We start from the raw sequence: 26550 nt of genomic DNA on the forward strand, positions 1-26550 counted from the left end.
CTTGTTACCTAGGCTGGAGTGCAATGGCGCGATCTCTAGGCTGGAGTGCAATGGCGCGATCTCGGCTCACCGCAACCTCCGCCTCCTGGGTTCAGGCAATTCTGCTGCCTCAGCCTCCTGAGTAGCTGGGATTACAGGCACGTGCCACCATGCCCAGCTAATTTTTTGTATTTTTAGTAGAGACGGGGTTTCACAATGTTGACCGGGATGGTCTCGATCTCTTGACCTTGTGATCCACCCGCCTCGGCCTCCCAAAGTGCTGGGATTACAGGCTTGAGCCACCGCGCCCGGCCTTTTTTTTTTTTTTTTTTTTTTTTTTGAGACGGAGTCTCGCTTTGTTGCCCAGGCTGGAGTGCAATGGCGTGACCTTGGCTCACGGCAACCTCCACCTCCTGGGTTCAAGTGGTTCTCCTGCCTCAGCTTCCCAAGTGGCTGGGATTACAGGTATGCACCACCATGCCTGGCTAATTTTTGTGTTTTTAGTAGAGACTAAAAATAGTTTAGTTTTACCACATTGGTCAGGCTGATCTCGAACTCTTGACCTCGTGATCCGTCTACCTTGGCCTCCTAAAGTGCTTGAATTACAGACGTGAGCCACTGCACCCAGCCCAGTGGTATATATCTTAATTTTAACTTCAGGTATATAATCATTCAGTGACCAATCTTTTGATATTGGACCACAGTCTTACCTTTGTATGCTACTAGCTGTCACTTTATTCTTAGATTGGTCACACCTATAACCCATCCTCTGTCATTTCTAGCATGGGTGTGTACAATGAATGCAGATTCGTACCTTTTATAAGATATTTGCCCCCTGCCTCTCAAGTCTTCTGGTTATATAGGCCATGTCAAATATGTACAACATTTCTTCCTTTTGCAGTATGGCTTTCTACGAAATCTTTCTGAAGTATTCAACAGACTTTTTACAGAAATAGGAACTCTCTTATTTCATTGGCAGTTTGTTGGTCTCTAAAGGATCTTTGTCAGTGTTTATAGCTGTCTTACTGCAACTCTGCCTTTCCCCTGGAAAGATGGTTGGAAGTGGATAGTTGGTGGATGTTAATTTTTGCTCCCATGTTATAAGCAAGGGTACCATATTTGTAATTTAGTTTCCTGTATGAAACTTTGAAGCTGGACTGACAGTCCATGTGGCCCTGCTTGTTTTGGATTTGGCTACAATAGAACTACTAGGGTTGAATTTTATGTAGGACTTGGATGACCATCTCTACTTTCACTCAGACTCTGGCTGTTCTGCCATTTGTCATTTTATACCTAACCTGTTATTGTTAAATGAAAGGGTTGTTCGAGGAATCTTAATATCTGGAATTTAGGGGGATGTTTTACTGCTTACAAAGCACTGTGTTCAAGGTGCATCTTAATATTTTGGTTATTTTGCTTATCATATTTGAGACCAGTAAGCATGAAACAAGCCAAAAGTCTAATTTGAGAAACTTTTCTGCTGTGTTATTCATTACTATTTTGCCTTTGATTTTTTTTTCTCAATTCATATTCTGCTTATCTCATTTTCTTTTTTCTTTTTTAGTGATGATCATGTAAAGTTTTTCTGCTTTCAAGTACTGGAACATCAAGTTAAATACAAGTAAGGCTTTTCTCACTGTTTTGACTCTGAGATTTGTGGGGAAAGGTCATTTTTTTGATTTAAGGTTTTTCCTTGAAGGAAACCATAATTCAGATTATAAATTGACAGTATATATGTTATATTCAGGTTATAGATATGTTTTGATGTATCCCAAAGTATTTTAAAAGTGCTGAGTTGGCCACATGCAGTGGCTTATGCCTCTAATCCCAGCATATTGGGAGTCCAAGGCAGGTTGATCACTTGAGTCAGGAGTTCGAGACCAGCCTAGCCAACATGGTGAAACCCTGTCTGTGCTAAAAATACAAAAATTAGCTAGATGTGGTGGTACACACCTGTAATTCCAGCTACTCAAGAGGCTTAGATACAAGAATTGCTTGAACCTGGGAGGTGGAGGTTGCAGCAAGCTGGGATCAAGCCACTGCACTTGAGCCTGGGCAACACAACAAGACCCTGTCTCAAAAAATGAAAATGCAGACATTTCACAGAAAAATCTAGATTTCCAGCTTTTCTGGAAAAGTCAGTATGTGGGAACATAGGCCTGTTTTTCTACATGACAAGTCTCTGTTAGAGTTAAAGGCTGAATGGGCACTTGTGTTCAGAATCTGACTTACTAATTAAGCAAAATAACAAATCACTACTGAGAGGATTCCTAGTTCACCTACTGGTATATTCTGTAGACCAGTAAAACATGGATATATTTTCTTTCAAAAAAATTATGTAGCTGTCATTTGTTTTAACATGAATAGAATCATAAACAAAGATTGATATTAATACCTTACCTGCCACTCTCTTCCTTATGTTTAAAGCAATGATGAGTGGCATTATCAGTTTACGTTAGGAAACTTTAGATAATTGAGAGCTATACAAATTTTCCCTTTCCAATATATAAGGCTGTTATATTTCACAACCGTAGACACCAAATATAGCCATTATTCTTTTTCTTCTCTATTTTAAACAGATACTCGGAACTAACCACTGTTCAACAACAACTAATTAGGGAGACGCTCATATCATGGCTGCAAGCTCAGGTAAAATAGTAATTTTATTCAGTACTAGATGTTTAAACTTCTTTTTGAAAGAGTTTGCAACTTTACCTAAAAAATTTTGGTCGTTTTTCTGCCGTTTGAATTTCATAGCTTTTTTAAAAAGTGCTGGCTTTAAAGATCATGGCTAAGTGGGATCTTAGCAGTAATTTAATATTAATGTGAAGTGATCATAGTTTCCATGACACATTGTGGAAACTTTAATTTTAAAATGTTGTTTTTAACTGCTTGACAAACACTGTTTTTCTCTTTGGCTTTTTTTTTTTTTTTTTTTTTTTTTTAATAAAGTCAGGGTTTCACCCTGTTGGTCAGGCTGGTCTTGAACTCCTGACCTCAGGTGGTCCGCCCGCCTTGGCCTCCAAAGTGCTTGGATTACAGGCGTGAGCCACCGCACTCGGCCTCTCTTTGGCTCCTAAAGGTGAGCCCTCCTGGACAGCCTCTCCACAAGAGCCCCTTATAAAGGGCCAGTTGAATTCTTTTCAGTTAATTTTAGCTAATCTTAACACATAAAGCAATTGTGTAGCCAGAGTTTTTAATTTTCCTTAAAGAGCAAGTAGATAGAAGAAAAACAATTTTTTTTTCCTTCTTAGGAGATTATAGGAGCTATTAAAACTGCACATGAAACTTCTCTGTCAAAGTGTAAGAATGAGGAGTAATCATTACAGCCTTTAATGGTTTATTTAATTGTTCTTCAACTGGCCAATCACTTAAATACTTTTGATGAAATATTTTGAAATAATCATAATTATCAAAATATTTTGAAGCACATTTGTTACTTAGTTTATATAGGCTATGTTGACATTTGATGAAGCTTTGTCTTTTAATGATAAAAGTGATTCTGGGTCTTTTCAATTTACATTTAATTTTATGGGCTATTTCTTTGTCAGATGCTGAATCCTCAACCAGAGAAGACCTTTATACGAAATAAAGCCGCCCAAGTCTTTGCCTTGCTTTTTGTTACAGAATATCTCACTAAATGGCCCAAGTTTTTTTTTGACATTCTCTCAGTAGTGGACCTAAATCCGAGGGGAGTAGATCTGTATCTTCGAATCCTCATGGCTATTGATTCAGAGTTGGTGGATCGTGATGTAGTACATACATCAGAGGCAAGTAAATAACCATGAATTTTTTATAATTAATCTAAGTTTTGTAGGAGATAATGGGCACATAATAAAAGGAGCGGAAAAGTTTTATTTCTTGAGGTAAACTTTAAGTTACATAATTATAAATTTATCTAACGTTTTGGATTTTATTTCATGAAGGAACTCAGTCTTGGTTATTTTTTTCCAGATGTATATTTAAGTTAAAGTGTTACGTTAAATTTTTTTTTTTTTTTTTTTTTTGAGATGGAGTCTTGCTCTATTGTCCAGGCTGGAGTGCAGTGGCTCAATCTTGGCTCATTGCAACCTTCGCCTCACAGGTTCAAGTGATTCCCCTCCCTTAGCCTCCTGACTAACTGGGACTACAGGCACATGCCACCACGCCCTTCTAAGTTTTGTATTTTTTGTAGAGACAGGGTTTTGCCAGGCTGGTCTTAAGCTCTCGACCTCAGGTCTGCCTGTCTCGGCCTCCCAAGGTGCTGAGATTATAGGCATGAGCCACCATGCCCGGCCTAAATTTTTAACTAGCAAATGCTGTAGTGACATATACAAGTTGATTTTCTTGTATGAATCTGTTGAGAAAAGTAGTCTCTATTTAATACTGCTGAATAGTCCCTGAGCAAGGAAGAAGCATTGCTTATGAATTGTCAGTGCTGCTGCTTCTGTATTTTTCATCACATAGTAGAAGTACTATGTTACTATATTGAGAAATAACTTACCATATGCTTAAGATTTCTAAGCAATGCTTATTTATAGTTTGTGTTTAATAAGAAATTAACTCTGGCACTGAGGAATAGAACAGAAAGGAAATACAAAGAATCACAGGATATGATCTTAGAGCTGGTAAATAGGAAATACTGGTAGGGAATGTTAACAAGTCCAAAAGTTCGATGTGGAGGAAATTACTCAGTGCACGTGTATACAGATATCAAACGTTATTTTTGCGAAGTAATCTACTTTGTGTTTTGTATTTTAGGAGGCTCGTAGGAATACTCTCATAAAAGATACCATGAGGGAACAGTGCATTCCAAATCTGGTGGAATCATGGTACCAAATATTACAAAATTATCAGTATACTAATTCTGAAGTGACGTGTCAGTGCCTTGAAGTAGTTGGGGCATATGTCTCTTGGATAGACTTATCCCTTATAGCCAATGATAGGTAAGTATGCCTATAATTTTTGTAGTATAAACTTGTAAAATACCATATTTAAAATTCATGACTTTGAAAATGTTAAAACAATTTTATTGTCTCATTACCAGGTTTATAAATATGCTGCTAGGCCATATGTCAATAGAGGTTCTACGGGAAGAAGCATGTGACTGTTTATTTGAAGTTGTAAATAAAGGCATGGACCCTGTTGATAAAATGAAACTAGTAGAATCTTTGTGTCAAGTATTACAGTCTGCTGGGTTTTTCAGCATTGACCAGGTTGGTAAATTTATATATAAAATTATATATAAAGTTGTTAGAACAAACTGGGATAGGTACTAAGTTAAATATAATAATAGTTTTTTCTATTTTTTCTAAATGTTATAAACTCTCCTTGAGATTATAATATAAACCACTGCATCTAGCCAAAATGTTCTTAGTAGCATTCTCCTTGGAGAACAGATTATACCAGTTCTTAAACTTGAAAGTCTTGGGTGGCGCCTGCAGTTGCACATTTCTTACAAACTCCCAGGAGATGCTGACACAACTTGTTCATAGTGGAATAGGGGTTTTTTTGTTGTTGTTTTTTTGTTTTTTTTGAGATGGAGTCTCTGTTATCCAGGCTGGAGTACAGTGACACCATCTCATCTCACTGTACCCTCTGCCTTCTGGGTTCAAGTGATTCTCCTGTCTCAGCCTCCCGAGTAGCTGGGATTACAGGCGCATGCCACTACACCTGGCCAATTTTTTGTATTTTTGGTAGAGACGAGGTTTCACTGCGTTAGGCTGGTCTTGAGCTCCTGACCTCAGGTGATCCACCTGCCTCAGCCTCCCAAAGTGCTGGGATTATAGGCATGAGGTACTGTACCCGGCCTGGAATTATTAAATATATAATGTTATTTTAAAATTGAATCCTCTAATTAGCAATTGATTTATATTACGGTTCAGGTTTTTTCTCTTATGCTTTTGTGTAGGTGGTTTTAAACGGAGATGTGTCTTGATTGCTTGTAGGAAGAAGATGTTGACTTCCTGGCCAGATTTTCTAAGCTGGTAAATGGAATGGGACAGTCACTGATAGTTAGTTGGAGTAAATTAATTAAGAGTGGGGATATTAAGAATGCTCAGGAAGCATTACAAGCTATTGAAACAAAAGTGGCACTGATGTTGCAGCTACTAATTCATGAGGATGATGATATTTCTTCTAATATTATTGGATTTTGTTATGATTATCTTCATATTTTGAAACAGGTAAGTTTTTGTTTTATTCTTTTTACTCAGTACATAATACAAAGGAGCCATGGAGAAGTGGGAAATGTAGAAAAATTTAAAAAAAAGAAAATATCCATAATTCTACTCCCTAAAGATATTTACTGTTAAATATTAATGTATTTCCATCTTATTAAAAAAAAAAAAAGGCCGGGCACGGTAGCTCAAGCCTGTAATCCCAGCACTTTGGGGGGCCGAGGTGGGTAGATCACGAGGTCAAGAGATCGAGACCATCTCGGTCAACATGGTGAAACCCCGTCTCTACTAAAAATACAAAAAATTAGCTGGGCATGGTGGTGCATACCTGTAATCCCAGCTACTCAGGAGGCTGAGGCAGGAGAATTGCCTGAACCCGGGAGGCGGAGGTTGCAGTGAGCCGAGATCGTGCCATTGCACTCCAACCTGGTTAACAAGAGCAAAACTCCATCTCAAAAAAAAAAAAAAAAAAAAAAAAAAAACTTGGCCAGAAAATAGTTTCAGGTTCTAAATTCAGTAGACTAACCAGCTTCAGAGTTAGTTATAGATTTGGATTTTTTTTTTTGTTTTGAAACTGTATTTACTTGTGAATATAGTTGAAATTTTCATAAGCATGGTTTGTTACCTTGATTTGCATATACATCATTCATTTCTTATAAACAGTTTTTTACAATTGAAGTTTTCCCCACTTCCAGAAAGAGCTTGTAGGTGGTGTTAGTTTCTATAGTATAGCATTTAGCAATTAAAAGAGTTAGTAACTTATCAATATGATATTAGATGAAAGAGCCATTTCTGTATATTTGCGCTGAATTAATTGAATCAAGTTAAGCTTAAATACCTTTCCAAATGACTTTAGTTTCTGTTTTATTGTAATAAACATAACATGTATCTTTACATATATTTTAAGAAATTACATGCAGTGTGGAAGGGTATGATCACTATTGGTAACCCCATCGTACATCTCTTAATGGTTTTCTAGGCTTGTTTTGCTTTGTTTAAAAACCTTTGCAGAATATGTTGTAGGTGTCTTTAAAAATCAAAGTCATCTATGTGTCTTTGTCTACATGTCAGGTTACTTACTAAAGTGGCATTACTTGATCTTAGGTTAGGTTAGGTACATTCTAAATATAGGCAGCTACTGCTAAACTGCCCTGCAAAAAAGTTGTGTGCATGTTTTAATATCTTACTTGATTAGAGGCCAGGCATGGTGGCTCTCACCTATAATCGCAGCACTTCATAAGGCTAAGGTGGGAGAATTGTTTGAGCCCATGAGTTTGAGACCAGCCTGGGCCACATAGGGAGACTCCATCTCTACTAGTGACAAAATGAAAAACAGCCACATGTGGTGACACATGCCTGTGCTCCCAGCTAACTTGGGAAGCTGATGTAGGAGGATCACTTGAGCCAGTGAATTGGAGGTTGTAGTGAGCCATTACTGTACCACTGCACTCCAGCCTGGCAATAGAGCAAGACCTTGTCTCAAAAAAAAAAAGTCTTAATTGATTAGAAAAATGTTCTGATATGCAGGTATAACTTTAGGAAACCTAATAAGTTACTGCTTTCTTTTGACAGCTTACAGTGCTCTCGGATCAGCAAAAAGCTAATGTAGAGGTAAAATTGACTTTATGCTTCTTTTAAACCAATGACAGATTCTTTGTAATTTGCCTTGAATTGGCCGGGCGTGGTGGCTCATGCCTGTAATCCTAGCACTTTGGGAGGCTAAGGTGGATGAATCACCTGAGGTCAAGAGTTCAAGACCAGCCTGGCCATCATGGTGAAACCCCATCTTTAAAAAAAAAAAATTGCCTTGAATTGTAGCTTAATTTCAAATTATATCAAATTAGAAGGAGACAGACAACTCTTTTCTTCTCAATTTTATTCTTAGGCAATCATGTTGGCCGTTATGAAAAAATTGACTTATGATGAAGAATATAACTTTGAAAATGAGGTAAGAATTTTTTTGTTGAGAAAGGAGTTTTAATTTTATTGTTTACTTAATCAAATTAATATTTCAAGTTTTGACCGAGTGTGGTGGCTCACTCTTGTAATCCCAGCACTTTGGGATTCCAAGGTGGGCAGATCACAGGGTCAGGAGTTTGAGACCAGCCTGTCCAATATGGTGAAACCCCATTTCTACTAAAAAATATAAAAATTAGCCAGGCGTGGTGGTGTACACCTGTAATCCCAGCTACTCAGGAGGCTGAGGCAAGATAATTGCTAGAACACAGGAGGCAGGGGTTGCAGTGAGTTGAGATGGTGCCACTGCACTCCAGCCTGGGTGACAGTGAGACTCTCTCAAAAAAAAAAAAAATTCTAGTTTGTATTGTTTTGGTGCCCTTTAAAACATGAAGTTCTTGAAAAATTAGTTTGTTTATATTAACACCAACCTTGGGTGAAATTAATAAAAGCCTCTTCTGTTTTGATATTTTATCCATTAACAACACCTCCTCCTTTTTTTTTCTTTGAGACAGAGTCTCACTTTGTCACCCAGGCTGGGATGCAGTGGTACCATCTCAGCTCACTGAAACCTCTGTCTCCTGGGTTCAAGTGATTCTTGTGCCTCAGCCACCTGAGTTGCTGGGATTAAGGCATGTGCCATCATGCCAGCTAATTCTTGCATTTTTAGCAGAGATGGGGTTTTACCATGTTGGCCAAGTTGGTCTCAAGCTCCTAACCTCAAGTGATCTGCCTGCCTCAGCCTCCCAGTGCTGTGATTACAGGCTTCAGTCATCATGTCTGGCCCATTAACAGCCCTTTTACAAATGCTTTGTAGCATTGAACTTAGTAAAATATTAATGTTAGTGATCATATTTCACTTTATAGTTTGTTAGAATGGTGAACTCCGGTCACAAGAGTATACTGGCAGAGTGGAAATGAGGCACTCTAGACTTGTTCCAGTTAAAAATCTTTTTCAGAATTGTGAGGGGGTCAGCTTCAAATCAAACATAAGGGCCATTGATGCTTTCTAGGTATTCAGTCATGGTATTTGCTGCTAAGCTATGTTCTAAAGCAGGCGTCCCCAAGCTTTTTACACAGAGGGTCAGTTCACTGTCCCTCAGACCGTTGGAGGGCCGCCACATACTGTGCTCCTCTCACTGACCACCTGTGAAAGAGGTGCCCCTTCCTGAAGTGTGGCGGGGGCCCGGATAAATGGCCTCAGGGGGCCGCAGTTTGGGGACGCCTATTCTAAAGTGTGGTATTCCCTACCGCAGGCATTCAAAAACTTAGGGTTGTAAAAGGATAATGGTGGTGTTGATGAACACACTGCGCACTTGGGATGTGCCAGGCTCCTAACATTTAATATCTCCAGTTATACCATATTATTACCATTTTGTACAATGGACATTGACTCACAAGAATAAATAAAGTGCAAAGGTCTCAAAACCCATTCTGGTGCTAGACTATTGTCTTTAACCTTCCTAGACTATTTCTGGCTTTAGGCTTTTTAGACCGATAGCTGTGTGCAGGAATACTTATTTATGAGGCAGAGGGAAGTTACTAAGCGTAATGTTTTCCTATGTAAATAGTGACAACAATTAAAAGTACAAAATGTGTAAATGCAGAAGAATACAGAACTGGATACTTTCATGAATCTTAAGGTCTTTTAAGTTTTTTAAATGAGGATTTCAACCTGTATCATAGGGTGAAGATGAAGCCATGTTTGTAGAATATAGAAAACAACTGAAGTTACTGTTGGACAGGCTTGCTCAAGTTTCACCGGAGTTACTTCTGGCCTCTGTTCGTAGAGTTTTTAGTTCTACCCTGCAGTAAGTTTGTCATTGCTTTTGTAACAAGCTTACTACTTCCTTCGCTTTTTGATATGGGTCAAAGTAAACAAGCTAACTTCTTCCGCTCTTACTAATTCATGTTACTTATTGAGAACTTATGTGTATCTCTGGAAACAATGCACTTGTCTTCTTGATTTATCTTGATCCTTTCTACCTTTGTAATATATATTATGTTGCCTGAGAAGATTAACAATTGCTGTGACTTTTTAATTATTAAAAAGGCTTTTGTTGGTGTCTTACCCTGTGCATAATTTGCTGTCTGAAAAATTTACCTTCAAATCTCACTGACATATTATGCCTTGGTAGGAATTGGCAGACTACACGGTTTATGGAAGTTGAAGTAGCAATAAGATTGCTGTATATGTTGGCAGAAGCTCTTCCAGTATCTCATGGTGCCCACTTCTCAGGTGATGTTTCAAAAGCTAGTGCTTTGCAGGATATGATGCGAACTGTAAGTATACTGAAGATAATTTATTTTGAACATAAATTTTCAGTTTTCAGTATAAGCTAATGGAAGTTACTTGTTAGAACTTAGTATATGTTAATACTGGGGCATTTTGATGCAATAAATAAGAGGTTTCTTAACTTTTTCCTGCTGTAGCTGGTAACATCTGGAGTCAGTTCCTATCAGCATACGTCTGTGACGTTGGAGTTCTTTGAAACTATTGTCAGATATGAAAAGTTTTTCACAGTTGAACCTCAGCACATTCCATGTGTATTAGTAAGTATACATTTTTACTCTGGATTTTTGTTACTTTCTATGGATTTCAGCTAACGAGTTGATAGTATTGTATTTTTCTGTCTATAACTTTTTTCATAGTCAAAAGCTCTCAGGAACGCTTGGCACATACTGAAAATAACCCTTCCTCCATTTCTTTTAGATGGATAGTTTCTGCCCAATTAGTCATCTTAAACAAGTTCTCAAGGGTCTGTTTGTGTGTAGTTTAGAATTACTTTTATATTCCTAGTCCCTGCCTTTTAGGAGCTAAGAAGTAAAATTTAGCGTGAACAAAAATGTAGCATGACAGTATCAACAAAAGTCTTGAAAAAGGGCAGAAATAGTAAAAGTACCTCTTTCTTTAGATGGCTTTCTTAGATCACAGAGGTCTGCGGCATTCCAGTGCAAAAGTTCGGAGCAGGACGGCCTACCTGTTTTCTAGATTTGTCAAATCTCTTAAGTAAGTATAAAATGCAGCTATTATGTTTAGTTATTTTTTAAGTTACTGAATAGCTGTAAAACAATAGTAAAGACACAGAATCAACTTAGGTGCCCATCAGTAGTGGATTAGATAAAGAAAATATAGTACACATACACCATGAAATACTAAACAGCCATAACAAAAAACAAAATCATGTCTTTTTTTTTTTTTTTTTTTTTTTGAGACAGAGTTTCGCTCTTGTTACCCAGGCTGGAGTGCAATGGCGCGATCTCGGCTCACCGCAACCTCTGCCTCCTGGGTTCAGGCAATTCTTCTGCCTCAGCCTCCCGAGTAGCTGGGATTACAGGCACGTGCCACCATGCCCAGTTAATTTTTTGTATTTTTAGTAGAGACGGGGTTTCACCATGTTGACCAGGATGGTCTCGATCTCTCGACCTCGTGATCCACCCGTCTCGGCCTCCCAAAGTGCTGGGATTACAGGCTTGAGCCACCGCGCCCGGCCAAAATCATGTCTTTTGCAGCAACATGGATGCAGCTGGAGGCCTTTCTCCTAAGCAGATTAATGCAGAAACAAAAAACCAAATGTGACATGTTCTCATTTATAAGTGGGAGCCAAATCTTGTGTACACACAGGCATAAAGCTGGGAACAAAAGACACTTGGGATTCCAAAATGAGGGAGGGAGTGGGGCAAGTGCTGAAAAACTTCCTGTTGGGTACTGTGTTCAACATCTGGGTGATGGGATTGGTTCGATGGAAGCACAAACCTTAGCATCCCATGATATACCCTTGTAACAAACTTCCATATGTACTCCCTGAATTTAAAATGAAGTTGGAGGCCTGGCACAAAAGGTGGCCCACGCCTGTAATCCTAGTGCTTTGGGAGGCCGAGGCTGGTGGATCACCTAAGGTCAGGAATTTGAGACTAGCCTGACCAACATGGCGAAACTCCCTCTCTACTAAAAATACAGAAAATTAGCTGGGCATGGTGATGGGTGCCTATAATCCCAGCTACTTGGGAGGCTGAGGCAGGAGAATTATTTAACTCTGGAGGCAGATTTGCAGTGAGCCAAAATCATGCCATTGTACTCCAGCCTGGGCAATAAGAGTGAAACTCTCTCAAAAAAATAAAATGAACATGGAAATGAAAAAAAAAAGATATGAAAATTATTTTCCAAGAGCCTTCCTTTTCCAAGCCATGGTTTGTCAGGTAGATGTCCCTATTTTTATTTTTGAGATGGAGTTTCACTCTTGTTTCCCAGGCCAAAGTACAATGGCACAATCTTGGCTCACTGCAACCTCTGGCTCCTGGGTTGAAGCGATTCTCCTGCCTTAGCCTCCCAGTTAGCTGGGATTACAGGTGCCTACCACCATACCCAGTTATTTTTTTGTACTTTTAATAGAGATGGGGGTTTCACCATGTTTGTCAGGCTGGTCTTGAGCTCCTGACCTCAGATGATCCAACCTCTTCAGCATCCCAAAGTGCTGGGATTATAGGTATGAGCCACCATGCCCCTTTTATGTTGCCACTTCTTTTCTGCTCATCAGCCAGTTACTTAGTTCTATACTAAAAGTTTTTATTTATTTATTTAATTTTTTTTTTTTTTTTTGAGACAGGGTCTCACTCTGTTGCCCAGGCTGGAGTGCAGTGGCTTGATTCCAGTTCACTGCAACGTCAGCCTCCTCAGGCTCAAGTGATCTTCCCACCTTAGCCTCCCAAGCACCTGGGACTACAAGCGTGTGACGATGGCCAGCTAATTTTTTTGTTGTTGTTGAGACTGAGTCACCTTGTCGCTCAGGCTGGGAGTGCAGTGGCGCAATCTCGGCTTACTGTGACCTCTGCCTCCCGGGTTTAAGCAATTCTGCCTCAGCCTCCTGAGTAGCTGGGATTACAGGCGTGTACCACAATGCCTGGCTAATTTTTGTATTTTTAGTAGAGATGCGGTTTCACCATGTTGGTCAGGTTGGTCTTGAACTTCTGACCTTATGATCTGCCTGCCTCAGCCTCCCAGAGTGCTAGGATTACAGTCATGAGCCACCATTCCCAGCCTAGGCAGCTAATTTTTATATTTTTTGTAGAATCAAGATCTTACCATGGTGCCCAGGCTGGTCTCAAATTCCTCAGCTCAACCTTCCTGCATTGGTCTCCCAAAGTGTTGGGATTACAGAAATGAGCCACTGCACCTGGCCTGTATTCTTTACTGGTATCATTTTTGGGGAATGAAAAACACTCCTTATTAGGCTTATAAGATTGAAAGTCATTTTGACAGTCTTATCACTACAGAACAGATAAAGGTAATTTTTAAAAATTAACCACAGCTAATCTTTTTTTTGGGGGGGTGTAGGTGGTTTATTGGGATCACCATCTGTGGAGGGAGAGAGGGAAGCTAGGATAAGACAAAGTGAGGAATTTAAATGTGAAACATCTTCAATAAAGGCCTCCACCAAATCCACAGGGAGCTTTGGAGCTAAGATGGCTTTTCATAATTGTCCCATGGAAGCGAGGAGGCTGAACTTACCTCTTTGGATGTGGGCTGCTCGGCAGGAGGGTATATAGTAGGGAGGTTAGTGTGAGTTCTTGGGTGAGGTGGATTTCATTGGCCTTGGTCTATCCCCACAGAGGGGCTTAGATGAGAGCCCCACTGCTCTCCGCAGCGTAATGAGGGTCTGGGTCCCAATGGGGTTATCTGGCAGTGTCCAACAATGGCCACCAGAAATAGCTGCCAAAGACCTGGGCTTAGTGAAAAGGTCCTCCAGCTCTCAATTACGTGGAATATGTTAGGAGATAAAAATCAGTAAATTATACGATTAGGAAAAATGCTTTTTAACTGTTTATTTCTGACAAATGCGTGGAAGTATAAATATATAAGAAGTTGTCCTCTATGAGATGGCCCACTGATTTGCTTTCTATAGTTTCACTAAAGCCTACATTTAAAAAATTGTTTTATAATTTTAAATACCTCTTCAGATTATGAAATACTGACTATAAATCCTGATTTTTTTTAAGTTCTGTTTTTGTGATTTTTTTTTTAAGCCACTAGCCCTATGCTTTCACTCCACTGCCTCCTTCCTTTTTAATTCCAACTGAGATGGCTGTCCCTATTACAAAATTAGGGCTAAAAATGCTTGCAATGAAATTGTGTCAATGAATTGCAAAACCAGAGTGGTGAGCCGTGTAATTCAGCAAACCATCACTTCCTGCACCTGACACTTCTTATCCAAGTTCTTTTCAGTGTGCTGTCATCTGTTTTGAAAAAGCTAGCTGTTATGAGTCCTGCACACTGGTCATCTCAAGCCTCAGGTGGTGATTTGCACTAAGCCACATCATACCACCATGTGACAGACAGAGCAGGCAGAAAAGTGGAAATGGTTCCAGTGAGTCGAAGAGAGCCATGTAGAGAGCTCTGATTAGAGGTCAGTGCCATGTAGCCCATGGCTAAGTCCTTTCCCAGACCCTCAGTTGCTAGTCCAAGTAATTTATAGCAATAATGGCTGAAATAATAGAAGATTCAGGAAAACAGGCATTGGAAAGAATGTACTAAATACAGCTAAATAACTCCTTGCTTTTTCCTGATTAGGAAACCATGGAATAAATGAGTTTTCTCTTGCATTCCTTAGCATCTGTACTTCGTCATAGAAAAATAGCTTTCTGCATAACTAAGAAAACAAATCCTCAATTCAAAGCTGAGAAAACACTCACTTCAAATAACTACAGCTAATCTTAATCAGATGTGACTGGCCTACAACTGAACTTTTGAGGGGTGGGGGACTTGGTACTTTAGCATTCTTTTGAGTGCTGCTATTAATTGTGATTTTCTTTCTTGCTGTTCTTTAGTAAGCAAATGAATCCTTTCATTGAGGATATTTTGAATAGAATACAAGATTTATTAGAGCTTTCTCCACCTGTAAGTATCTGTCTCTTTAAGGTATTTTACCCAAAAATCATTGAAGCCACCCATGCCATTATTGTCTCTGTGGGCATTAAAAAAAAATTGGTGGTGGAGGGAGATGTATGTGCCAATATTAGTTCTGTTTACCAAAATTCTGTTGGTATAGTAAACAGAACAGTAATAGAAAGGAATCAAGTGTTGACCGATCAATTTGGCAGCATGGGGTATATTGTTAAAATGTTGAAGTATTTAATGGAGAAGAAAAAATTCATTAAAGATGAATTTGCTGTTAAGATGAAAAGTATATTTTAAAAAATTTTTTAAAGAAAAATTAAGAAAAAAAATTCAAGTTCTAAATTAATTCTGTTTAGTTCTATAATTTTATTAGCCATTCTTAGCAGCTGCTATTGTTAGATTGAAGTTTTCTGTGTCATTTTAGCTTAGGGTAAAACAAAATTTAAGTGCTAGTCAATCTAAATATCTTGGTGTTGGGAATGGGTCATAATAGAAGCATTAAAATCCTGAAATCCTAAAAATCACAGTTCTGAAAGATCAAAATCTTGAAAATATAATTCTGGAAAAAGTAATTTTAAAAATTTATTTCACAGAAGTTGCAGTGAGCCAAGATCATGCCACTGTACTCTAGCCTAGGTGACAGCGAGACTCCATCTCAAAAAAAAAAAACAACTATTTTGAAGACATTGCTTCACATTTTTAAAAGGGAATGTATTTGAAAAACATGTAAAAACATGACAGCACTTCATCGGCTTTACACAATAAAATAGGCAATAATAACATGCTTTTGTAAGCATAAACAGTTATAAAAATGACAGTTACATGGGTAAAACAGGAGCAGACAAACTATTAATAAAGAAATAGTTCAGAAAGCAAAATGTGTAGGTGCATATCGCTATGGTTAGCAATTGTGTGCCACTCAGCTTTGTAACTGCACTCATCTGAAATAACCATGGCAGACAACGTAAGTCTTGAGGAAATTGATTAAAAAAATGACAGTGGGTAACCACAACATTTGCAATCACTCAAAGAGCCGAGATCACAACAAATTTTATGTTTCAGAGATGCAGATACACAGAAAGGATCCTCTTTTATACATGCACGGTGCTTAACATGAAAAGTTAATGCTGTGATACTGTACTTTTGTGGAGTCAAATTTGTGATGTTCAAGGCAGCAAAAGAAAAGTGTCCAGCTTTCAGAGAGAGACCGATTCAACTTTTGTATTTGTTCTTTCAGAGAACAAATGGTCAGTTAGGTGGTGCTCACCAACACTGAGGGCAGGTCCTCCCCACCTAGTTCACTTGGACTTAGTAATCTTTTCTGGAAACACCCTCACAGACACATGCAAAATAATGCTTTACTATGTATTTGTTACTTAATTATTTAAAAGAAGTGTAATACTCCGGCGTTTGTTTTGTTTTGTTTTGTTTTGTTTTGTTTTGAGACAGCCTCGGCTCTGTTATCCAGGCTGGAGTGTAGTGGCATGGTCTTGGCTCACTACAACCTCCACCTCCCAGGTTCAAGCAATTCTCCTGCCTCAGCCTCCCGAGGAGCTAGGACTACAGGTCCACCACCACGCCTGGCTTAATTTTTGTGTTTTTAGTAAAGACGGGGTTTTACCATGTTGGCCAGGCTGGTCACGAACTCCTGACCTCAAGTGATCTGCCCTCCTTGGCATCTCAAAGTATTGGGATTATAGGCATGAGCCACCACATGCAGCCTAGCCTCGTAACGATCTTATAAATAAGATCTTTACAAAAGGAAACAAGTTAGAAAGTTAACTTTAATAATTATCTTACATGGTCATTTGTAGAGTCTTGACTGGAATTGGAACCATGATCTGTTGACCTCTAATTCAGTTTTCTTTTCATTCTATGATCCTGGGAGATAATTTGTCTTTATAAGTATTTGATCTATGAGTTGGCATGATAGATTACATTTACTGTTTGTTCCTAATGCACTTTTTCTCATTAAATGAGAGGAACTCAAAAACTTTTAGTAAGACTAAATTACATTCTAGGAGAATGGCCACCAGTCCTTACTGAGCAGCGATGATCAACTTTTTATTTATGAGACAGCTGGAGTTCTGATTGTTAATAGTGAATACCCAGCAGAAAGGAAACAAGCTTTAATGAGGAATCTGTTGACTCCACTAATGGAGAAGTTTAAAATTCTGTTAGAAAAGTTGATGCTGGCACAAGATGAAGAAAGGCAAACCTCTCTAGCAGACTGTCTCAACCATGCTGTTGGATTTGCCAGGTAAGCATGATCACAGTTAAAATTGTAATGTGCATGTATCTACACAGGCAGAACCACTTGTTTGGTGAGCACACATATTTGTGTTTCCTTGGATTGTCCAGAGAATTGTCTAAATCTTTGACTTCCAAATCCAGTAAATTAGGTTTAGTTGAAGAAGGGGTTAGATTACGTATCATTTGCATTTTTGCCTTGGCAGCTGTAAATCTTTAACTCCTCTGACTTCTTTGGTATAAATAGGTTGTGTGTTTAAGGGGATTAGCTAAAGTGTTAATATACCAAAGATACATTGGGATAGGATGTCTTTGGTTAGTCTTGGTTACCTTAAAGAGAAGAGCCTGAGGCTTCTCTTTTTTTTTTTTTTTTTTTTTTGAGACGGAGTTTTGCTCTTGTTACCCAGGCTGGAGTGCAATGGTGCGATCTCAGCTCACCGCAACCTCCACCTCCTGGGTTCAGGCAATTCTCCTGCCTCAGCCTCCTGAGTAGCTGGGATTACAGGCACGCGCCACCACGTCCAGCTAGTTTTTTGTATTTTTAGTAGAGACGGGGTTTCACCATGTTGACCAGGATGGTCTCGATCTCTCGACCTCGTGACCCACCCGCCTCGGCCTCCCAAAGTGCTGGGATTACAGGCTTGAGCCACCGCGCCCGGCTTTTTTTTTTTTTTTTTTTTTTAATTGCATTTTAGGTTTTGGGGTACATGTGAAGAACATGCAAGATTGTTGCATAGGTACACACATGGCAGGAGGCTTCTCTTTAGTTGCATTGTGTCCTGGAGACCACACAAGCAGCTTCCCCGCCCCCACAACCATACTTTTTGTTGACAAACAATAAACAACAGCATGAAAGTTTTAATGATTGCTGATTAGAAGTTAAGTTGTTCTGTAATATACTTAAGAACAAGAACTAGAGGTTGTAAGCTTAATTCTGAAGATGGTTTTCTAAATTTGAATAGGTAGTGTGCAGATTATCTAGTACAGCTTAGTCATAATAAGTGGATTTATTTTCTTTTTCCTGTCCATTTTCTCAATAGGATTTTGTTTGTTTGTTTGTTAGGTATCACACCCAGCTAATTTTTGTTTTTAGTAAAGATGGGTTTTCACCATGTTGTCCAGGCTAGTCTCAAACTCCTGGTCTCAAGTGATGTGCCTGTCTCAGCCTCCCAAAGTCCTGGGATTACAAGCGTGAGCCACAGTGCCCAGCCCAGTTAATAGGATTTTAATAAAACATTTAGATAGATTCACATTAGAAGGATTACATTAACTACATGTCATTCATTTAAATTAATTTGTGCTCTTCTGTTCTGGAAAGATAATTAATTGGAAGCAGTAGTTTACCAATAGCCATATCAGCTAAAGATGGAAGTAATTGTGCTGTGGAAAAAAAGGTCTAGTTAGTTTTGTTAATTTTGTAATTTGTTGTGCATTGCTTTTGAATACTCCATAGCACTTTTATAGAATAAAGTTACATCTGATTGCCTGATTTTTGCTTATATAGTCGAACCAGTAAAGCTTTCAGCAACAAGCAGACTGTGAAACAATGTGGCTGTTCCGAAGTTTATCTGGACTGTTTACAGACATTCTTGCCAGCCCTCAGTTGTCCCTTACAAAAGGATATTCTCAGAAGTGGAGTCCGTACTTTCCTTCATCGAATGATTATTTGCCTGGAGGAGGAAGTTCTTCCGTTCATCCCATCTGCTTCAGAGCATATGCTCAAAGATTGTGAAGCAAAAGACCTCCAGGAGTTCATTCCTCTTATCAACCAGATTACGGCCAAATTCAAGGTACTGCAAACCTTCAGAGCACTGAAAAATCTCTTGACTTAAAGATCAGATGTGTTTATCTTCAGACATGTTTTGGATTTTGCCCTTGAATTTCTTTTTTTTTTTGAGACAGAATCTCGCTCTGTCGCCAAGCCTGGAGTGCAGTGGCACAATTTGGCTCACTGCAACCTCTACCTCCCAGGTTCAAGGGATTCTCCCACCTCAGCCTCCTGAGAAGCTGAGACTACAGGCATGTGCCACCACACCCAGCTAATTTTTGTATTTCTAGCAGAGACGTAGTTTCACCACGTTAGCCAGGGTAGTCTCAGCCTCCCAAAGTGCTGGGATTATAGGCATGACCCACTGTGCCTGGCCCTTTTTTTTTTTTAAATAACGAATTACTTGAGAGCTTCTTGGATCATATGTATTTTTATTATCCGTGGTGTCTGGCACACTGTGTACACTCCCTGATACATAGGTCATGCTTAAAAGATGTTTGAATAGCCGGGCGTGGTGGCTCAAGCCTGTAATCCCAGCACTTTGGGAGGCCGAGGCAGGTGGATCACGAGAGATCGAGACCATCCTGGTCAACATGGTGAAACCCCGTCTCTACTAAAAATACAAAAAATTAGCTGGTCATGGTGGTGCGTGCCTGTAATCCCAGCTACTCAGGAGGCTGAGACAGAAGAATTGCCTGAGCCCAGGAGGCGGAGGTTGCGGTGAGCCGAGATCGCACCATTGCACTCCAGCCTGGGTAACAAGAGCGAAACTCCGTCTCAAAAAAAAAAAAAAGATGTTTGAATATAAACAGACCCTGTCTGCTCTGTGTAGCAGAAGAAAAGAACTAGCCTGCTGTTCTAGAAGTGCATATAAAAACAGCATTGAGTAATAAATGTCTAAAGAAATAATTTGGGTACCCATGGTTGAGACAGTCTGCAGGAGTTTAAAAGTAATTCAATTATTAAAGTCAGTTTTCTGAAGGACACTTAAGTTGTCTAATAAAAGTGTTTAATGCTTACATAATACTTCCTTTTTTTTCCTTTTTTTTTTTTATGGAGACCGTCTCGCTCTGTCACACAGATTGGAGTGCAGTGGCACAGTCATGACTCACTGCAGCCTCCACCTCCCAGGTTCAAGCGATTCTCGTGCCTCAGCCTCCTGAGTAGCTAGGACTATTGGTGCGTGCACCACAGCAGCACACCAGGCTAATTTTTTGTATTTTTATTAGACATAGTGTTTCCCCATGTTGGCCAGGCTGGTTTTCAAACTTCTGACCTCAAGTGATCTTCCCGCCTCTGCCTTCATAAGTGCTAGGATTACAGGGGTGAGCCACCGCACCTGGCCATTTACATAGTATTTTCTATGTTCAGAATCTGTTTTAAGCATTTTTTGTACATTTACTCATTAGATCTTCATACCTACTCTGGAAGATAGGCATTATATGTTATAGTTGAGGAAAATTGAGGCATGGAGAAGTTAAGGGATTTGTCCAAGAGTATATAAAACCCAACAGTTCTTTTGTAAGCAAGTACTGAGAAGGTGCTATTAAACGATGTTTTCTACCTTTGTTCAAAAAAATAACCCTAAGAGTTTAATCATATAAATTGATTAAGCAAAACAATTCATTTTTTGATAATTTAAATTTGAAAATATTCTATGGCCGGGCGCGGTGGCTCAAGCCTGTAATCCCAGCACTTTGGGAGGCCGAGGCGGGTGGATCACGAAGTCAAGAGATCGAGACCATCCTGGTCAACGTGGTGAAACCCCGTCTCTACTAAAAATACAAAAATTAGCTGAGCATGGTGGCGCGTGCCTGTAGTCCCAGCTACTCAGGAGGCTGAGGCAGGAGAATTGCCTGAACCCAGGAGGCGGAGGTTGCGGTGAGCCGACATCGCGCCATTGCACTCCAGCCTGGGTAACGAGCGAAACTCCGTCTCAAAAAAAAAAAAAAAAAAAAAAAGAAAAGAAAATATTCCATGGCAGTATTTTATTGTGAAATGTGTCTGACTACCTATTATTTTAACCTGAATCTTAAGCTGTAGGAAAGAGTTTAAATTTAATGATCTTGAGGCTGTTAGTAATATTTTTTATTTTTTATTTTTCCCCCTTGAAATGGAGTCTTTCTCTGTCTCCCAGGCTAGAGTGCAGTGATGCGATCTCGGCTCACTACCACCTCCACTTCCTGGGTTCAAGTGATTCTCCTGCCATAGCCTCCTGAGTAGCTAGGACTGGGACTACAGGCATGCGCCACCATGCCTGGCTAATTTTTGTATTTTTAGTAGAGATGGAGTTTCACCATGTTGGCCAAGCTGGCCTCAGATGACCTCAGGTGATCCACCCACCTCAGGCTCCCAAAGTGCTGGGATTACAGGTGTGAGCCACTGCATCCAGCCTAGTAATGTTTATGTTATGTAGATTTTATCTTAAAATTGATATCTGCTAACTGAATTATGTACATATACATCCTAAATAGAAAAGAAAGGCTTTATGTAAAATAGTTTTTTCTAAGTTGCATATTAATATTTTTACTAATTTCTGAAGTAATGTTGTTTATCTTCAGATACAGGTGTCCCCATTTTTACAACAGATGTTCATGCCCCTGCTACATGCAATTTTTGAAGTGCTGCTCCGGCCAGCAGAAGAAAATGACCAGTCTGCTGCTTTAGAGAAGCAGATGTTGCGGAGGAGTTACTTTGCTTTCCTGCAAACAGTCACTGGCAGTGGGATGAGCGAAGTTATAGCAAATCAAGGTGGGGACGCCTGCTGTATCTAATTTTTCTGCTTAAGTCTGTGTCATTGTACATCTGTATGAGTAAGAGTAAACTGAAGTAAATGTAGAACTTTTCAAGTTTGTCAGCCTATGGAAAGACAGCTCATTGTTTTCAGGCTGGGAATTATTCACTTTTATGTAAAGCACCTTAAAATTAATTTGTATTCTGTTTTTTTCTTTATGCAGCCTTTTTTTTTTTTTTTTTGAGACGGAGTTTCACTCTTGTTACCCAGGCTGGAGTGCAATGGTGCGATCTTGGCTCACCGCAACCTCTGCTTCCTGGGTTCAGGCAATTCTCCTGCCTCAGCCTCCTGAGTAGCTGGGATTACAGGCACGCACCACCATGCTCAGCTAATTTTTTGTATTTTTAGTAGAGATGGTGTTTCACCATGTTGACCAGGGTGGTCTCGATCTCTTGACCTCGTGATCCACCCGCCTCGACCTCCCAAAGTGCTGGGATTACAGGCTTGAGCCACTGCGCCCGGCTATGCAGCATTTTTTAATTTGGTTCTTCAGCAATATAAATTACATGGCTGTTTGCCAGAATTGACCTGACAATTGAGTCTTTATGGCAAATTAGCCATTTTGAAATATAAAATAAATTGAACTGTATAGATTAGTGTACAGAATTCTACCGTATAGGAAATTTAGGAAACAAGGTATCAGGGGCAATCTGATTTTTCAGCATTTTATTTTATTTGTGAGGTAGGGTCTCTGTTGCCCAGTCTGGAGTGCACTGGTGTGATCATGACTCACTGCAACCTTGACCTTCTGGCTTATCCTCCCATCTGACTCCTGAGTAGACAGGACCACTGGCGTTTGCTACAATTCCGGGGTGATTTTATTTTTTGTAGAGACCGGATCGCACCATGTTGCCCAGGCTGGTATCAAACTCCTGGGCTAAAGCGATCTGCCCACCTCGGCCTTTCAAAGTGCTGGAATTACAGTTGGGAGCCACGTGCCCAGCTGAGTTTTCAGTGTTTGTTTGTTTGTTTGTTTATTTATTTATTTATTTAATAAGTACAGGGTTTCACCATTTTGGTCAGGCTGGTCTTGAACTCCCGAACTCAAGTGATCTGCCTGCCTTGGCCTCCAAAGTGCTTGGATTACAGGCATGAGCCACCATGCCCGGCGGAGTTTTTAGTGTTTAATACATAGGTGCCCAGTTAATAAAAATCAAGGAATTTTGCAACTCTGTAAATGTTTTTTTCCTTCTTGATTCTTCCTGTCCCACCTGTAAATGAGTTTTTTATTTGTTAATGTATATGAAAAAAGACTTAAAGTTGCTTTCCTACTTATTTTTGCAAATTAAAGTAAGGTTTTTCTCCTCAGGTGCAGAGAATGTAGAAAGAGTGCTTGTTACTGTTATCCAAGGAGCAGTTGAATATCCAGATCCAATTGCACAGAAAACATGTTTTATCATCCTCTCAAAGCTGGTAGAGCTCTGGGGTAATTTCATTTTTTAACCTTCATTTCCCGCACTCTTTCATAAAACTTTTAGAGATGAAATGGAACCCTAGCCCTAACAGAGAGAGAAACGGGGAGTTGGTTTTCCCTGGTGATGAATTAATTGACTTACTTTTATATATAAGATGAAAATTTGAATTCTCTTGACAGGAGGTAAAGATGGACCAGTGGGATTTGCTGATTTTGTTTATAAGCACATTGTCCCCGCATGTTTCCTAGCACCTTTAAAACAAACCTTTGACCTGGCAGATGCACAAACAGTATTGGTAAGCACCTAGGAATCTTTGTTTACCTTGTGTAGATCTCATATATTCCCAATTTCTTCTTTAATGCCAGGTTGATTATATTATGTTTCATTGATTTTTTTTTTTTTTTTAATTCAGTGATTTCAGATCAGGTTCATATTTTAAAAAATTGACACCTTCTGGATTTTTTATGGATTCTTATTCAATCCCAGTGCCACAGCTGAATTTTACAAATTCATCAGCTGCTTCAGCACATGATTTTTTCTAGGACCATGAAAGGGCATATGGCACAAACATTTTTTCAAGCTGGAGTATTAGTTTCCTACTACTACTTTAATTCTAAAACTTGAACTCAGTGGTTTTCTATAATCATTAAGAACACAGAATGGCAACTTGATCCTCCTTGTGTGATAGTTTCCCCAGTTCTCATTTTCACAGTACCTAATGTCAGTTTCTGCTTTCTCACTTTCCCACAACCTAGTAAAAGCTAGATTTAGTAATTGTAATTGACTACATTAAAACAACAGTTTGTATTTTTTTTTCTTTTTTTAAATTCAACCCACTTAGTCCACCTGCCTGTTATCTTTCTTTCTTCTGTCCCTTTTCTGTAGTTAAATATTTCTCATTTATTTGAATTTCCCTGGCAGTGCCCAGGGTAGTAAAGAGCTGGATCACTAAACAAGAATTGAGTACATGAAAATTCTTAAACTTGTTTTTCACAGGCTTTATCTGAGTGTGCAGTCACACTGAAAACAATTCATCTCAAACGGGTAAGGCTTGTAGTCCATGCCCCTGCATTGTCAGCTCACTTGTGGTTTTATTATCTTGGTTCTTGAAAGACGTATCTTGTGTAAAATTCCTTTAAAAAAAAATTTTTTTTTTTTTTAATTGTGCTTCATTATCAACACACTGTGTAAAACTTAACTATTGTTCTGACTTTTTTGGATGTGGGGAAGAGGATGAATGAAAGTAGCAGTATCCTTTTATTGTCTTTCATGTTTTGGGTAACATGTTTTGCGTTGACTAAGGATGTGAAAAATCTTAGCCAGAATTTAAAGATTCCGTTTTCATGATCTTTTTTAATTTTTATTTAAAAAAAAAATTTTTTTTTTTTTAAGATGGGGGTTTCTCCATGGTGGCCAGGCTGGTCTTGAACTCCTGACCTCAGGTGAACCACCCACCTTGGCCTCCCAAAGTGCTAGGATTACAGGTGTGAGCCACCACGCCTGGCCAGTTTTCATGATCTTGTAGGCTTCCTCAATACTAGATTTTAAATTTATTTTTGTTTTTAATGTTTTTTTGAGACTGAATTTTCCTCTTGTTGCCCAGGCTAGAATGCAGTGGCACAGTTTTGGCTCACTGCAACCTCTGCCTTTCAGGTTCAAGCAGTTCTCCTGCTTCATCCTCCCGAGTAGCTGGGATTACAGGCGCCTGCCATCATGCCCAGCTATATTTTATATTTAGTTGGGATGGGGTTTCACCATGTTGGGCAGGCTGGTCTCGAACTTCTGACCTCAAGTGATCCACCTGCCTCAGCATCCCAAAGTTCTAGGATTACAGGCGTGAGCCATTGTTCCCAGCCTATTTTTTATTTTTATTTTTTGAGACAGATTCTCACTCTGTCACTCAGGTTGGCTAATTTTTATATTTTTTTAAGGGATGAGGTTTCACAATGTTGGCCAGGCTGTCTTGAACTCCTGACCTCAAGTGATCCACCTGCCTTGGCCTCCCAAAATGCTGGAATCACAGGTGTGATCCACTGTGTTCGGCCTTGGTTATTTTTTAAATATGTATTTTACTTTATTTTTTGTGATAGGGTTTCCCTTTGTTGCCCAGGCTGGAGTGTAGTGGCATGATCTTGGCTCACTGCAGTCTCAACCTCCTGGCTCTTCTCACCTCAGCCTCCTGGCTCTTCCCACCTCAGCCTCCTCAACAGCTGAGACTACAGGCACACATCACCACACCCAACTAATTTTGTGGTTTCGTAGAGATGGGTTCTCACCATTGTGCCTAGGCTGTTCTTGAACTCCTGGGCTCAAACGATCCTCCTGCCTTGGCTTCCCAAAGTGCTGGTATTACACCATGCTCAGCTAATTCTGGGTATTTGTAAATAACTGGAATTGGTTGCCAGCATTTTAAACTCTCAGATACTTTTTTTTTAAACAAAAATTCCTGCCTCCAACTTCTCTCAAAGCCATAAAATGCCAACATGGGACTGGTATTACCACATAGCTACAGCCAGCTAAAGAGCAGTAGTTCCCCTCACCTCCTAAAAGGAACATGAACTTTTGCTCACTGTTCTCCATTCAGGCTGTGCACTCATTTGAACTTGATTTTTTTATTCTGATAGAGACTGAAAGTGTTTTCAATTTAGCAGCATTTGTTCTACACTTGCTACGTGCTAGGGTAGGGTAGGTGTGTGTTTAGGGACGGCAGGGTAACTGCATAAAGATGCACGAAGCATCACCTGATGTTAGGGATCTCAAGGGAATCAAGGGAGGCCAACACATAAAAAACTCCAGTGGGTTAAGTACTTTAGTGGAGGCATATAAAATACTATGGAACTAAAGCTCAACAGGCAATTGTGCCTAAGGGGGCAGTCTAAGCAAGCTATAGGAAAGAGGTGATATTTTTGATGGCCCTTAAGATAAATAAATATAGATTGACGGGACTAACAGGAAGCTGGCATTCTGGCCAAAGTTAAGTTGGTATACAAAGACAGAACAGATGTCACATGGTGGATTTGGTGGGCCGTTATAGAGTTAATCCTGTTTAGCTAAAGAATAGAGGCAGAAGTGATAGCTAAAAATAAGATGAGACCATGTTAAAAGCCTTGTGTTACATGTGTAAAGTTGGGAAGTCAGTAGGCAGTGGGTTTGTAATTTAAGAGGGAAAATGTTCCAAACAATGGGTCTGAAGCAGTTAGAACTAAATACTGATTTTGGAGTCCTCAGTGTAAGTCAGTCTGTAAAGCCATGGGAATGACTAAGACTTTCTAAGACCAGAACAGAAAGAACCTTAGCTCAAGCGAGAGTCAACAGAAAGGTAGAAAGAGAACCAG

General features: G+C 39.5%; 1 protein-coding gene across 2 annotated transcripts in view; it reads left to right on the forward strand.

Annotated features, from left to right (window-relative positions):
• XPOT (exportin for tRNA) overlaps window positions 1-26550 on the forward strand; it is a 59288-nt gene that overhangs the window by 21010 nt on the left and 11728 nt on the right. For both annotated transcript variants that reach the window (XM_074402842.1, XM_003926522.4), the window contains exons 4-22: window positions 1544-1600; window positions 2559-2628; window positions 3531-3749; window positions 4720-4904; window positions 5006-5174; window positions 5907-6143; window positions 7710-7748; window positions 8023-8085; window positions 9780-9904; window positions 10232-10376; window positions 10527-10646; window positions 11009-11103; window positions 14919-14988; window positions 17010-17248; window positions 18743-19028; window positions 21568-21757; window positions 23110-23226; window positions 23395-23510; window positions 24212-24259. In XM_074402842.1, coding sequence (XP_074258943.1) covers window positions 1544-1600; window positions 2559-2628; window positions 3531-3749; window positions 4720-4904; window positions 5006-5174; window positions 5907-6143; window positions 7710-7748; window positions 8023-8085; window positions 9780-9904; window positions 10232-10376; window positions 10527-10646; window positions 11009-11103; window positions 14919-14988; window positions 17010-17248; window positions 18743-19028; window positions 21568-21757; window positions 23110-23226; window positions 23395-23510; window positions 24212-24259 — 2590 coding nt within the window. The remainder of the gene's footprint in view (window positions 1-1543; window positions 1601-2558; window positions 2629-3530; window positions 3750-4719; window positions 4905-5005; window positions 5175-5906; window positions 6144-7709; window positions 7749-8022; window positions 8086-9779; window positions 9905-10231; window positions 10377-10526; window positions 10647-11008; window positions 11104-14918; window positions 14989-17009; window positions 17249-18742; window positions 19029-21567; window positions 21758-23109; window positions 23227-23394; window positions 23511-24211; window positions 24260-26550) is intronic.

This window comes from Saimiri boliviensis, chromosome 7 (assembly GCF_048565385.1).
Source record: "Saimiri boliviensis isolate mSaiBol1 chromosome 7, mSaiBol1.pri, whole genome shotgun sequence".
Classification (NCBI taxonomy): Eukaryota; Metazoa; Chordata; class Mammalia; order Primates; family Cebidae; genus Saimiri; species Saimiri boliviensis.